The 13469-nt window shown below is 41.0% G+C and overlaps 1 protein-coding gene across 1 annotated transcript; it reads left to right on the top strand.

Moving 5' to 3' along the window:
- The first annotated feature begins 91 nt into the window (after window positions 1-91).
- On the top strand, window positions 92-12612 carry MCM4 (minichromosome maintenance complex component 4). Its single transcript, XM_081919541.1, has 16 exons — window positions 92-286; window positions 1308-1466; window positions 2149-2309; window positions 2464-2565; window positions 2756-2851; window positions 2938-3033; window positions 3806-3944; window positions 4537-4757; window positions 6564-6684; window positions 7241-7500; window positions 8864-9229; window positions 9543-9670; window positions 10218-10425; window positions 10639-10867; window positions 11078-11211; window positions 12150-12612. The coding sequence occupies exons 1-16, from the start codon at window positions 193-195 to the stop codon at window positions 12240-12242; spliced, it is 2607 nt and encodes an 868-aa protein (XP_081775667.1). The 5' UTR covers window positions 92-192; the 3' UTR covers window positions 12243-12612.
- The last annotated feature ends 857 nt before the right edge of the window (window positions 12613-13469 follow it).

The raw sequence follows: 13469 nt of genomic DNA, 5'->3' as shown, positions 1-13469 counted from the left end.
GCGAAAGCCCGCGAAGACTCGAGGTCACGTGATCCTTTTGGCGCGGAATTTCCTTCCCTCCTCTGCCCTCCTCTGTTGTGTCTCGCGCCCAGAGAAGCTGCCGCGGTCGCCTTCGTCTTGCGCGCGCTCGCAGGGCTTTGCTGCTTCCTTGTCCCGCCGCCCTTCCTGCCCTGAGGAGGATTGCGCTGAGCTATGTCCTCACCGGCGTCCACCCCGAGCCGCCGCGGCAGTAAGCGCCGCAGAGGCGGAACTGCCCCAACCGATGGCGGCGCCAATCCCGCTACGCGTAAGTCACTCGACACCTTGCCGCCGCGCCTGCCCCTGGGCTTCTGCACTTTTCAGGTTCCCTTTGGTGGTGGAGATGATGATGATGATGATGATGATGATAGCAGCAATAATTTATTATTTATACCCCGCCCATCTGGCTGGGTTTCCCCAGCCACTCGGGGCGGCTTCCAACAAAACACTAAAGTACAATAACCAATAATGTTTGCCCGGCGTTGTGATTCATTCGAGGTTGCGTGTGCGCGCCTCTCCTCTTCCTAGATCTTACAAAGGGCTCCATAGGACAGCTTCACATGCTCTTGGTTAGGATGCTGCACCGGGGGGGGGGGGGAGCCCGTGTTACACCAGTGCTTCTCGCAACGATTGTGTAAGACGCCTGATGCACGCTCGTCTGGAGAAGGTAGATTCCGGTGACAGCACATTATACGCTTGCCTAGGAATAAGCCTTGTTAAATCCAGTGCAACCAGCTTCTGCGTAGAGAAGAATAAGGCAATGATGCGGGTCTCCCAGGTGCCTGTACGCTGTTTTTTATTTTTGTTTCTAAGAGACCTGCACATAGGGATGGGAGTCTTGTGGCACTTCCTGCACTGTTGTACTCCATCTCCCAATTGGACTCTGGCCTGGCCAGTTGTTGGGGAAGATGGGAATTATAGTCCAAAACATTTAAAAGTGTAGTGGTTCCACACTACTGCTATGCACTTGTGTGACATCTTCAAGTTGTGTGTTTGCTGCTTGAAATGTTGTAACGCCTGGAACGACCTGTTGTTCATTGCCCCATCTTTTCTTAATTTCCTTGTGCAGTTTTGAGCAGCTGTGTGACACTAGCTGGTGCCAAATGAGTGTTTGAACAAGGACTTAATCCAAGACCCTGTTGTGATAGTGAAGATAATCAAGATTGAATCTGAACATGTGCATTGTTTTTGTTTTGAGGGCGGGGAAAGGGAATCTGTTGCTTATTAGTTTGAAAAGTGAGATACGTACAACAGCGTAGGCAAAAGTTCAAACTTTCACTTTGTTACAGCTCTTTCTGAAGATGTACAGTCTCCGCCTTCGCAACGACGTCACACAGAAGACTCTACAGGAGACTTACAACCAATGCCCACTTCTCCACCAATTGACTCACAAAGCCCAAATGTTCAAGATGCTCTGTTTTCCAGTCCACCACAATTCCAAAATTCAGGTATCTTTGACTTTGGATTGGGCAGTTGGCAATAGTATCAAACTGCTCATTTTTATCTTATCAATATTGTATGTAAATTGTAGACACAGTGTCTACAATGCTGCTGATCAGCCAGTGCAGAAATTCCCAATGTGGTGCCCTCCAGATGTTGTGGACTACAACTCCCATCTGTGATTGCCTATGCTGGCTAGCATTGATGGGAGGTAGAGTCCAAAGTATCTGGAGGTCACAACATTGGCCCATGTGTTACCAGACTTGGAGTAGATTCAGATGACAGTATTATTAAGCCTCTGTGGACAGATTGTGATAATTTGTCATTTGGTATATCTGATGCCTCACAGACTTGAAATAATATTGCAGTTCAGTATCTCCCCAAAAATTATCCTGTAGTATTTTTACATTTAATTTCAAGAGATCACTTGAGATGTTTCTTCCCACTTCTAGCAATGTTCAAGCTACCCAGGTAATTTTATTAACACTTAACAAATAGTCTTGTTGAGTTGGATGAGATTCATCCACTTTGGGAGCAAATGTGTCAGGTATGGCAGTATACTAGTTTTAAAGCTGCTTTGTGTAATTCTGTAAACACTTGTCTGCTGGGGAAAACAAAAGGGCAAGCTTCTGTCACAAATGCATTAACATTTATATTTCTAAAACAATAATCACATTTTATTTGATACAGTTCCAATGGACTTTGACATTAGTTCACCACTTACCTATGGCACACCCAGTTCTAGAATAGAAGGAACCCCAAGGAGTGGTGTGCGAGGAACTCCAGTGCGACAGAGGCCTGATCTTGGCTCTGTCCGGAAGGCTAGGCAAGTAGATCTGCATTCTGATGTGGTAGGTATTTCAGATTTTGCAAGTGACATTTCAGTCATCTGTATATTTTCTCAAAGAAAGTTTCACTCATTGAATTCAGTAGAACTTTTTATCTGATAACCAAGCATAGATTGTGGCCTTAAATGTAATATTGATAGGTTACTCTTTTACTTAGCCTACAGCAGAAGACGCAGTGGCTAGTGAACAGTCTCTTGGACAAAAGCTAGTGATATGGGGAACAGATGTCAATGTGGCCTCATGCAAAGAAAAATTTCAGGTGAGTGTACAGTGGTTTACACACTTGTATATATTTGTTTGTTTTAAAATGTTTCGTGTGAGATGATGAGGTCTGGAGCAATAATAATAATAATAACTTGTGCATGAAAATTAATAGCATTTTATTTATGCCTGCCACAGTTCTGATGGAGACTGAAATTGTATTCTTGTCTTGTTCTTTTAACATTCAGAGATTTCTTCAGCGTTTTATTGATCCAACAGCCAAAGAAGAAGAAAATATTGGCTTGGACCTTAATGAGCCTCTGTATCTGCAGCGACTGGAAGAGGTATGGTATGGCAGTATTGTTTAAACCTGGCTTGCATTTTTAGATTTAAATGCTTATTTATTAATGTGTGACTAAATATCTTCCAGATAAGCTTGATTGGGGAACCATTTCTGAATGTAAACTGTGACCATCTGAAAACATTTGATGAAAATCTTTACAGACAACTGATGTGCTATCCTCAGGTAAGGCAAATGTTTTCAATAGGCTCTTCAGTGCAAGAACTGTGAGAGCCAAAAGTTAAAGTTCAGTGTCCCTAATGCTGTATTAGTTAATTTAGTTACTTCACATCTGCAGAATGGTATTAGGATCTAAGGAAATTTGAATATTGCTGTCATATAAAATTGCTTGGTTCACAATTCTAATAAGTAACTCTCCTTATTTTGAAAGAAATTAGCTATGCAACATGAAGTGTTACTGTTTTAAAAACAAATTCAAAGCTTTCTTGGATAGGTAAACCTAATTGTTTTGTTCTTTGGATTCAAGCATCTATATGTTTAAAAAATGACAACAGTTTGGCACAACACAAAAAGAAGACCCTGGCCTTGGACACAAGCTTCTATTCTTAACAGACATTAAAAACACTGTAATCATTAGTAAAGCCAGTGCTGTTGTTATTTAGCAGTCAATAGGCTTAGAAAGTCTGGGCTGTATTCTGCTAATGAGTTCTGTCAGTGTAAGGACTTATACTTGTGCAACAGGACTTCACTCACTGTCTTCCACCTATTCATGACCTCCACAAATCTGCCCCAGAGGGTTAGTGAAACCCCTAGGACAGATTTAGGGGGCACACAGGAGGAGAAGAAGAGGAGAAAATTCCATTGCACAAGCAGAAATCCTGGAACAATTGCCTTAGTGCTGTGTTAGATTCCACCCTTTGTTTTCATAAAGTTTTGTGCAGGTGTGGAAGCAAGTATTGATGTATACTTACAGTTTATATTTGTCTCCTTTGTACAGGAAGTTATTCCAACATTTGATATGGCTGCTAACGAAATTTTCTTTGACCGCTACCCTGATTCAGTATTGGAGCATCAAATTCAAGTGAGACCATATAATGCTGTAAAAACCAGAAGCATGAGGAGCCTGAACCCAGAAGGTAAGGTGCTTTAGGTACAGCATCTTTAATAAGTTATCTGACTGTTACATAAGCTGCTTGGTCTTGGGCAAATAAATGCTAGAAGGATGGTCGTCTTTGAGTCGCACTGCACCTGAGTCCCAATATTGTGTGGTCTTATACTGGTCAAGACCTCCGTCTGCTTCAGAAAAAAATCAAGAACTAGTAAATGCATCTCAGCCCACCCTAATTTACTAGCAAATGACTGAAATGGAAGAACTTGCATTCCTCACATAAACATGTAATTCCATAATGCATATCACACTTTTTTTTGCTCTTTAGAATTGTTGACTTATGTGATGCCAGGTAGCCATTTTATGCTAATAGCTCTTTAACGATTTATGCATTTCTTAGTTACCGTATTTTTCGCTCCATAAGACGCACTTTTTCCCTCCTAAAAAGTAAAGGGAAATGTGTGTGTCTCTTATGGAGCAAATGCAGGAGGGAAGCTCTGCTCAGTGCTCCCTTTAAAGAATATTTTTTTTCTTGCATTCCCCCTCTAAAAACTAGAGCGAAAAATACGGTATATTGATAAAACATTTATTTGGTTTTTCTTCTTCTCTTTTAATATTAGACATTGACCAGCTTATCACTATAAGTGGCATGGTAATCAGGAGCTCCCAGTTAATTCCAGAAATGCAAGAAGCTTTCTTCAAGTGCCAGGTGTGTGCTTTCACAGCAAGAGTAGAAATTGATCGTGGTAGGATTGCCGAACCATCAGCATGCAAGAACTGTAACACCACGCATAGTATGGCATTGGTTCACAACCGCTCAATGTTCTCGGATAAACAGATGGTATGTTCTTTTATTAAATTATTAGGTTGAAACGTTCTGATGTGTTAAATTTTCTGCAATAAATGGTTACATGCATATTTTGCAACAATATTAAAAGAGTTCCTATGGTTTTTGTTTCTAGACAACTAGAAAATTTGCAGTTCCCCATCACACTTCCTCAGGCTGCATGCATATTAAACCCCTTCTATTAATGCATGGTTACATAAGAAGTTAATTTTACAGGACGGATTTTCCTAATGAATCTAGTGTATTACAGTATGTTGCTATCGCTGTTACAGATAGTGCTTTTTAAAAATTGTCTGCCATCAGTTGCTGGATTCATTTCTCAAGGCTAATTTCTGCCACCTTGTTTCAACTCCTTGTGGGAGTTGATACATGTTAATTATTCACATGTAGCTATATCCACACCAGTAACAAAGGTTGGTTCTCCATTTGAGAAATGGCTTAGCTCTGTTTGTTTCTCCAGATTCAGAGAGATGAACCTAAATGTTAAAAAGGAGCAGCAGCAAAAACCACAAAGAATATTGTGGCAGCCTATTGACAGATGTGTATAAAAGTGTTGGCTCCACCATAATACCGTAGATTCTGCTGTATAGGACGACATTTTAACCTCGGAAAAGAGATTAAAAAGTCGGGGGTCATCTTATACGCTGGGTATGGAGCCCACCCACTGCTGCTTCGGAAGCTGCGGGTGGCGGGCTCCACGCCGCGCGGTTTTCTCCCGGCGCGGAGCTGCCCAGCGTATTAGGTGACTGGGCTTATAAGACGAACCCCCAAATTGGCAGCTGCCAATTTAGGGAGTCATCTAATACGCCCAGTCGCCTAATACACCAGAATCTACGGTAGTAGAGAGGGTGAGATAGGAGTCACTTGTTGGAAAGACTACTATGACTCAAAGAGTATGATAGCTTTAAATTCACCCCCTGTGGACACCTCATCAAATGCACCCCAAAAATCCATTAGACTAGTCTCAATATGTTGGAGCAGGGCACACCTGTAACCTAACTACCCTAATCTTTGGGAAACTGGACCACATCTTCCTACTTAGAGGGGAGGTACAGTGTTGCTAGAAGAGTCCTGAGAGAAAGACTGAGATGCTCTGGTTCTTTTAATCTAGCAGAAAGGAAGGTGGGCAAACAGTTGTGTCTACCATTCAACAAGTTCCTTTGGGCAGTTGCTACTTTCGCAGACCAAGGAAGCACAGTTGCATGCCTCAACTAGACAGTGCTCTGGTACATCCTCTAAAGCAAGGGTCAGCAAGCTTACCAAACGATGGGCCGGTCCATGCTCCGTCCATCGGAGGATGGGCTGGAGCTTGTGCGCACATGCTCTCTTCCGGGTTGGAGGAGTGTGCTTGCGCACATGCTATTTCCAGTGCTCCTCCGACCCAGATGTGTGCCTGAAATAGTGTGTGCACATGCGTACGGGCGCTTCTCTGTCCCGCATACATGCGCACTCACTATTTCTGGCACACATCCAGGTCGGAGGAGCGCATGCGCACAGACGCCATTAACTCGGCAGGCAGTCACCACGCTGCGCCGTGCCAGTAAGAGTGGGGCGGCGGCAGGGATCTCCATGGGCCGGATAAACCCCTGTGGGCCACTACCGGGCCAAGGGCCTTAGGTTGCCAACCCCTTCTCTAAAGAGACATATAGTTTCGACAAACAATATAGTTTACTGGTTTTTGTCTCATCAATTGCCTGAACAAATACATAGTTAGGAAAGTTTATGTCTAGTATTTCCAACAGACAGTTGGTATGATTAAAAATATTGTTGCACTTTAACTAAGGATTGTTCTTTTACCAGATCAAGCTGCAGGAGTCTCCAGATGACATGCCAGCTGGTCAGACACCATATACTATTGTCCTCTTTGCTCACAATGATCTAGTGGATAAGGTTCAGCCAGGTGACAGAGTTAATGTTACAGGTAAGAGAAATGTTTTGGCATTGGTTCTTGTCTTTAAATAAAAATAAGCCTAGTGTAGAATACTGGCTCCTATAGATAAAATAGTAAGATGAGAGAAAGCAGTGAAATTGTGGATGTATGGAGGAATTTCCTGTTTTATTTTTCTGTAGCAGCTTCTACACTTTTTTGTGACAGCTACTGATACAGGCATAGTTGGAAGAACGTGCAGCATTGGCTCTGCTTGTCAAGCTATCAACATTAATGTTATGGTTATTTCCATTTATATTCTGGCGTTCCTCCCTAAGGAGTCTAGAGCGGCATTAATGTACATATAAATATTGTGCTGAGCTTTTCAATTTTAAAGTCCTATAAATTACACGCCAGGTATTATGAGTTACATTGGGCTTGCATGTGTTCAGGGTTAAATGATACGATCTAGCACTGGGTAACTTTTAACGAGGGCTGCACAGCCTGCCAAAATCTAAACTTGTCTGGTTAGTATCTTGGGGAAGACGGGGAAGAGATGGATGTTGCCTTTTAATCTGCGAGATCTAATAATGGCTTTATGTTTGTTCAGGTATCTACAGAGCAGTCCCTGTTCGTGTCATTCCAAGAATGAGCAGTGTGAGATCTGTCTATAAGACCCATATTGATGTTATTCATTATTGCAAAACTGATTCAAAACGCTTGCATGGCACTGAAGAAGGAACTGAACAGAAAATGTTTACAGAGGAGCGTGAGACAATGCTTCAAGAGCTTTCGAGGAAACCCGATATTTATGACAGGCTTTCCTCTGCACTTGCCCCAAGTATTTATGAGCATGAAGATATTAAAAAGGTAAGGAATACTTAAAATCACACATTTGCCTTACTGACTAAATACATCAAACTTTGCATACCTATCTTGGTATATATTATATGTACTAATACATAAAAGTAATTTATTCTGAAAATATGACTCTTATTTTGAGTTCATAAAGTACTTAAAGCTGGTATATTTTAGCACACCGTTTAGAATACACAGTGGGTATATGTGAAATAGATGCAAACAAATACTTTAATTATATAGACATCACCGTTTTTCACAACTAAGATTAAGCTAATGGATATGACTAACTTTCGCCCATTAATTTCAGTTCATTAATTTCTACACTGATATAACTTAGTTGGATAGAGGAATAATTTCTAAAGAAAGATAGTAATATTGTCCCACCTGCCATAAAGCACACATCCTTATTTTTTATACTGCCAATTGAAAACTTAATTGGTGGCTAAATAAAAATGAATTGAAGCAGCTAATGTAGAACAAGGTAATTTTAAAGCAGAACGGGGTAATACTTTGAATAATCCCTTAACTCTTGTGCCTATCTTGCTGTCAGGTCAGAAATGAGCAATTGACTAAAAAGAACAAGATTTCTTGCATTGTGAAGATTAATTACAATTTGTAGTGTGTTTCAGTGTTGATTGGAAAAAGAAGATTTTAGTTTGCTAGGTCTGAAAATCTGGACTGGTTCTTCTGCACATGTGTGTTTGTCTGCAGCTTTGTGGGAGCTTCTGTGAAGCTTTGTCAATTTTGAGCAAGAGATCCATGCCATGTTCACCTGTGTGGCTGCATCATATAGACATGTATCTAACATCTCACAGAAATCAGTGTTCAAAACTCCCATTGTTCTAGCTGCATTTTTGTGACAGGGAATTTCATTAGCGCAAGCAGTTTCTGAGCTCTGGCCACAGTACTGCGCCTGAGATTTCAGATTAAAACTGCAGAGTGGAAGGAAAGGGGGACTTTTTTCTGCCTCCCCACTTCCAGCTACTCTCTGAAGACTGGAGAGGAGACCCTCTTTAGAATATTAGGGGGATGGGCAGGGGAAGGACAAGACCATGTGAAAAATGAACATAATATTTTAGCTGCAGTTCATTCATTTTCAGCTTTGCATTCTTGTTATAAAGAAAAAGCCTAGACATTCTGTTGTTGCGCCCATAACCAAAGTTTAAGGTGCCATTTAGCTCTTGGCTTTCACATCTCAGTTTCTAACACGGACAGAAATGCTGCTTCCACATAGCAGTGGTGTTACCTAAAAGGCACCCAGTTCCTCGTGAGTAGTCCTTGAATCATGCCTGTGCATACAGTATATTCACAAATTGGATTTCCCTTTTTTTAAAAAAAGCAGCTGTGATCCTTCAAACTCCTCCTTTTGCAGGGCATTCTTCTTCAGCTGTTTGGAGGATCAAGGAAAGATTTCAGCCACACCGGCCGAGGCAATTTTCGTGCTGAGATCAACATTCTCCTTTGTGGAGATCCTGGTACCAGCAAGTCCCAGTTGCTTCAGTATGTCTATAACCTGGTTCCAAGAGGCCAGTATACATCTGGGAAAGGCTCCAGTGCGGTTGGCCTTACGGCTTATGTGATGAAGGACCCCGAAACAAAACAGCTGGTTCTGCAGACTGGAGCCTTGGTCCTCAGTGACAATGGCATTTGCTGTATTGATGAGTTTGATAAAATGAACGAAAGTACAAGGTCGATGCTTCATGAAGTCATGGAACAACAAACATTGTCAATTGCCAAGGTAAAGACTTTTCCCCAAATAAATCCTTTTCTTTTGATCTATGGGACATTCTGATATTGGCATTTGCATAATTGTATTTCATGTTTATATGTGAACGCTTATGTTTATGTAGCCAAAATGGCACCACATATGCACAGAGAGAGAGAGAGAGCTATAACAGGCTTAGTGAGGTTCAGAAAAATCTCATAAAGGGATCGAATCTCACAACACAGTGTAATATTTGCACTCATGACTACAGCCTGCACGTAAATGGATGCTCAGCTTTCCCACTACTAGAGTTGTAAATGAATCTCAAATCTTTACTTCCTGACAGGCTGGAATTATTTGCCAACTGAATGCTCGTACCTCTATTCTGGCTGCTGCGAATCCAATAGAATCCCAGTGGAATCCAAAGAAAACAACTATCGAAAACATCCAGCTTCCCCATACACTGCTATCTAGGTATCCCTTGAGACATTTTATTGCTGTATGTTAGCTGTGCCTGAAACAGTCCTATTTGGAAACTTACTATGAAGCTGCCAACTTCCATATTGTGTGGGTTTTGGAACACAAATATCAGAACCTTTTTCACTGCCTCATAAATATTTAAAGCTTTTTGTGTGCTGCAGTGCAAGACTTTATTATTATTATTATTGAATTGGCATTGAAATCTACTGATGCCTCTTTGTGTATGTATTCATGGAAGCCTATGTAGGCTACCAGTGTTAGCTGACAACCTGAGGTTTTTCCCTTGGTCCACAGAATGAGCAGGGTTCCGTGCGATTAATTTACAGATTGTGGGGCAGAGACTTAATAGAAAACATAGTTTGCTTTCCAGAAATGACAGTTGTGTCAGAGCCTGAATATACCACCATCTATGACTGCTATTAACAACAGTGTCAGTTTCTGACAACTTAATTATATCCATGAGGCAACAGTTTCAATGGTGCAGCAATTGTTCATGTAGCAGCAGCCTTATTGTTGTTGTTATTATTGTTATTATACATAGGTTTGATCTCATTTTCCTAATGCTGGACCCTCGAGATGAAGCATATGACAGACGTTTGGCTCATCACTTGGTTGCATTATACTACCAAACTGAAGAGCAGGTGGAAGAAGAGCACATGGATATGGCAGTTTTAAGGGATTATATTGCTTATGCTCGTAGTTATGTTAACCCAAGACTAAGCGAAGAAGCAAGTCAAGCTCTCATTGAAGTAAGTACAGGTTAAAACTAAAAATATGACTACTTTAAAAAAAAAAGTTCCAACATTTAACCCAAATAGTGGTTGGATTTTTAAAAAAACGTTCACTTCTCAAAATGCCCTCAGTGATGGCTGCACATATCTGCCTGCCTAATTAACATTCTTAGATTTAACAATCCTTGAAAACATATTTACAGTGTACTTTTCATTTTCTCCTCATGCTAGGCATATGTGGATATGAGGAAGATTGGAAGTGGTAGAGGAATGGTTTCTGCATATCCTCGGCAGCTGGAATCTTTGATTCGTCTGGCGGAAGCGCATGCTAAAGTACGATTTTCTAAGAAAGTAGAGACAGTGGATGTTGAAGAAGCAAAGCGTCTCCACCGTGAAGCTCTGAAACAGTCCGCTACAGATCCAAGGACTGGAATTGTGGACATATCTATTCTTACCACAGGTCTATAGCTAAAAACGAATCAATCTCATTAATTTCTGGCTTGAATAATGCTGCAGCATGATCAGCCTGAAACTTGCTGATACAATCTATGGGGGGGGGGCGGGAATCTGATTTGTAGCCTTGGAAGACTTCTTTTAAAGAGGTCATTCAAATGATTTCTTATATTGTGGGGAAAACATTGTGACTCTTTCTGTTTGTTTCTTTTTAAAGGGATGAGTGCCACTGCCCGTAAACGCAAAGAAGAACTGGCTCAGGCTTTGAAGAAGGTTATTCAGTCTAAGGGTAAAACACCAGCTCTAAGATATCAACAGCTCTTTGAGGATCTCCGTGCGCAATCTGAAACAGTAAGTTTATTGTAAGGCTTGCATGCTGTGTTTGTTCTATTCACTTTCACAAGTGCAAAATATCTAAGGAATGTCTCCTTCCCCACCCTGAATTCCTCCTCTGGGTTTTCAAACGCTGTACCATGAGTTGTTCATTAGGTATAATTTTGTTTGTTGTGATTAGGCAGGGAAGTGTATTGATGAAGTTTCAGGATTGAACAAGATGAAGGCTCTTTAGTCGTTGCAGCACTGCCTTATTGCACTCAAGCCTGAGCCTCTAAAAGAGTTACTTACATGGCACTTCGTACAGGCACAATCTTCCCTTCCACCTCTTATTTTCCCCATTATCTTCGTACTGATCTGACTCAAAACTGGACTGGATTTGCAATAATCCTAAAGGTATTTGAAAGTAAACCATGGTCATTGGCCTACTGTACTTTTCTTCCTCAGGGTTGTCTACCACCTAAAGGGGTGATGTTTTCCACATTTTGTCATAATCGTTTATTTAGATTTGTTGTTACTGACTGTTAAAAATCTTGAAAAATCGAGGGCTCATGCTTGGTTCATGCATGGCACTGATGAGCAATTAGGCCTCACAGTTGCCATGCATGAACTGAGGATGTGGCAAAAGCATCTTCAGTGTTTCCCCTTCAGCTGCATGTTGCAGATGGGGCTCAGTAGTGACAGAAAATCTGTCTTTCCAGGATGTTTCGCTGCTTTTACTCATCATCTCCCTGAGAGCCCCTTAATAAGCTCCTAAGAAACTCCTGGATGCACAAGCACAGTTTGAAAACCACTAATAGATTTTAGATTCACACTGGAACTTAATATTTTATTTCTTATTTCATTGTTGAAATATAATGGCTTCAAGGTGTGCAAAATTAATACAATCCCTACAATCTGGGTTGTTGTACATAGTATTTGTATCTTAATGTCAGTATTTACTTTTTTCTTTTAAGGCTGTCACTAAAGAAATGTTTGAAGAAGCACTGCATGCATTGGCTGATGACGACTTCTTGACTGTGACTGGGAAGACTGTTAGACTTCTCTAAATACACCCTTTACAGGAATGGAACTGTAAAACTAACTTCTTGGTGTAACTTTGCTTTAATACAATATGCTTACATCATACTTGTTAGACTGGAATTGGACCAGGAGGTCATCACTATCAGCATGGAAAATTACTGTTAAGATTTTGCTTATTAAGGAATGTTAATTCTTTCAGCACAGTTAATTTTAGCACATTTTTTCTCAGCATCTTTTAAAGAGTAAGCTCTATACATAAAATTTCAAACTATAAAAACTTATTGTTACAATTTTTGAATTCAGGTTCATATGAATGTCTCCTATAGCACTATTTCTGCATATTAGACAATGCTTGTGAAGATTTTGTTTGTAATAAAATGCAGATTACTTATTCTACTTCATTGTGCATTTCGAAAATTTGAAAAGTTTGTTATGCTGAACCTGGTCAGTTGATACTTTGTGTATAATTCACTGTCTCTGATATAGAAAACAGTAAGGCTTAATTCAGATTAAATCATACTAAGCCATGATTTTTGCTAATCAGTACAGTGGTACCTCGGGTTAAGTACTTAATTCATTCCGGAGGTCCATACTTAACCTGAAACTGTTCTTAACCTGAAGCACCACTTTAGCTAATGGGGCCTCCTGCTGCTGCCGCACCGCCGGAGCCCGATTTCTGTTCTCATCCTGAAGCAAAGTTCTTAACCTGAAGCACTATTTCCGAGTTAGCGGAGTCTGTAACCTGAAGCGTATGCAACATGAAGCATATGTAACCCGAGGTACCACTGTACTTAAAAACTCACACGTGGTTTCCGTTTCCAGACATATACAGAAGGTAACCATGGATTAGAGCTCCTTCTCTGCTCCCATTTTTCATCTTGTCAACACCTAAGCTTCATAAGCTTATTCTGTTTTGCATATAGCAGCAAGCAGCTCTTGCGATGAAGCAACAGCCCTAACCATGGTCTGAAAGCTTGGTTTCTCAGCACCTCACAACATTGGTTGACATTTCTTAATGAGGGGCTGAAGGCATTGGGCTCTTTCTTAATGAGGGGCTGAAGGCATTGGGCTCTTTGATTCTGTGGAGGCTCTCTTCAACAAGAAAGGCAAATTTTGCCAATTCCCTCTCCCATTTGAAGCCTATCAAAATCTGTTTCAGAGGGATGGAGGACCATTTGGAACAGCATGGTAAGGGGAGTACAGTGGTACCTCGGTTTATGAACAATCCATTCTTAAACCGAGGCGCGTTTTCC

Source organism: Podarcis melisellensis (genome assembly GCF_964234715.1).
Source record: "Podarcis melisellensis genome assembly, chromosome: 7".
Taxonomy (NCBI): domain Eukaryota; kingdom Metazoa; phylum Chordata; class Lepidosauria; order Squamata; family Lacertidae; genus Podarcis; species Podarcis melisellensis.
This window is presented reverse-complemented; position numbering and strand designations above follow the sequence as displayed.

Bases quoted from the DNA above. Each gene is read 5' to 3' on its own strand.
- MCM4 (XM_081919541.1), top strand. From the start codon at position 193: ATGTCCTCACCGGCGTCCACCCCGAGCCGCCGCGGCAGTAAGCGCCGC. The intron at 10,868-11,077 runs GTCTATAGCTAA...TTCTTTTTAAAG, and splicing joins CATATCTATTCTTACCACAG to GGATGAGTGCCACTGCCCGT. The intron at 11,212-12,149 runs GTAAGTTTATTG...TTTTCTTTTAAG, and splicing joins TCCGTGCGCAATCTGAAACA to GCTGTCACTAAAGAAATGTT.